The 829-nt window shown below is 44.6% G+C and overlaps 1 protein-coding gene across 1 annotated transcript in view; it reads right to left on the reverse strand.

The window, feature by feature from the left end:
* LOC107098609 (matrix metalloproteinase-17-like) overlaps window positions 1-829 on the reverse strand; it is a 31,226-nt gene that overhangs the window by 8,931 nt on the left and 21,466 nt on the right. Inside the window, exon 7 of the mRNA XM_015396378.1 lies at window positions 285-461. Coding sequence (XP_015251864.1) covers window positions 285-461 — 177 coding nt within the window. The remainder of the gene's footprint in view (window positions 1-284; window positions 462-829) is intronic.

Raw genomic sequence — 829 nt, forward strand, 5'->3', positions numbered from 1 at the left:
ATAACAGCCTGATCCTGAAGGTGGAGAAGATGAAGGAGATCATGGTGGACTTCAGGCGCATACTTTGACAAAAGAACAATCTTCCCTTCAAACACCAGACGTCATTTAGACGTTTGTATTTAGGCTGAATCTGGTTACTCCGTCATCGTCTGGATTTAGTCCAGGTATTGAAAATGGAGCTGTGTTTGGTCGGTCTGATTTTGTCCCACTTTAGTCCAAGAAAAGAGGCTGAAATGACGTTACAAACCCAATTGAAAACCGATGTTCTTGTCCCTGAGCCTTACCGTAGAGTTGGATTATGTGCTCCAGGTCCTGCTGCCCCAGGCGGTAGTGCAGAGGGTCTCCAACAGGACCATGGTAGTAGGGCCTCATCACGGAGTGGCGGGATGAGGAGTGAGCCAGGCCCAGGGCATGACCAAACTCATGGACCAAGACAGTGAAGAGGTCGGTGCCCTCATAAGCTGGACAGATCAGGACACACAAACAAAACAGAAATAAAGAAGAAGTTAAATCCATGAGTTTAGAGAAACCTTGTTTCTGGCCACAAGATGGTGCTGTGAGAGAAGAATTAACCAAATTCAACCAGTATCTGAAAATAGAACGCCCTAGGTTTAGACATATAGCACATTAAGAAATGTGAAATACCACCAGCTAGTTCAAGAGATTTCTATTTAGAGAGACTCAATTCAGTCTTAATGTCTAAGGAAACAAACGCAGCAGTCGACAATAAAGACACTGATGTCTTCTGTCCTCAGCCTGTGTGATGTAGACATGGGATCCATTCACACTGCAGCTCATTCTACATTCAGATTTTGTTTCAGGCATCAGA

Source organism: Cyprinodon variegatus, unplaced genomic scaffold (genome assembly GCF_000732505.1).
Source record: "Cyprinodon variegatus isolate N-32 unplaced genomic scaffold, C_variegatus-1.0 Scaffold793, whole genome shotgun sequence".
Classification (NCBI taxonomy): Eukaryota; Metazoa; Chordata; class Actinopteri; order Cyprinodontiformes; family Cyprinodontidae; genus Cyprinodon; species Cyprinodon variegatus.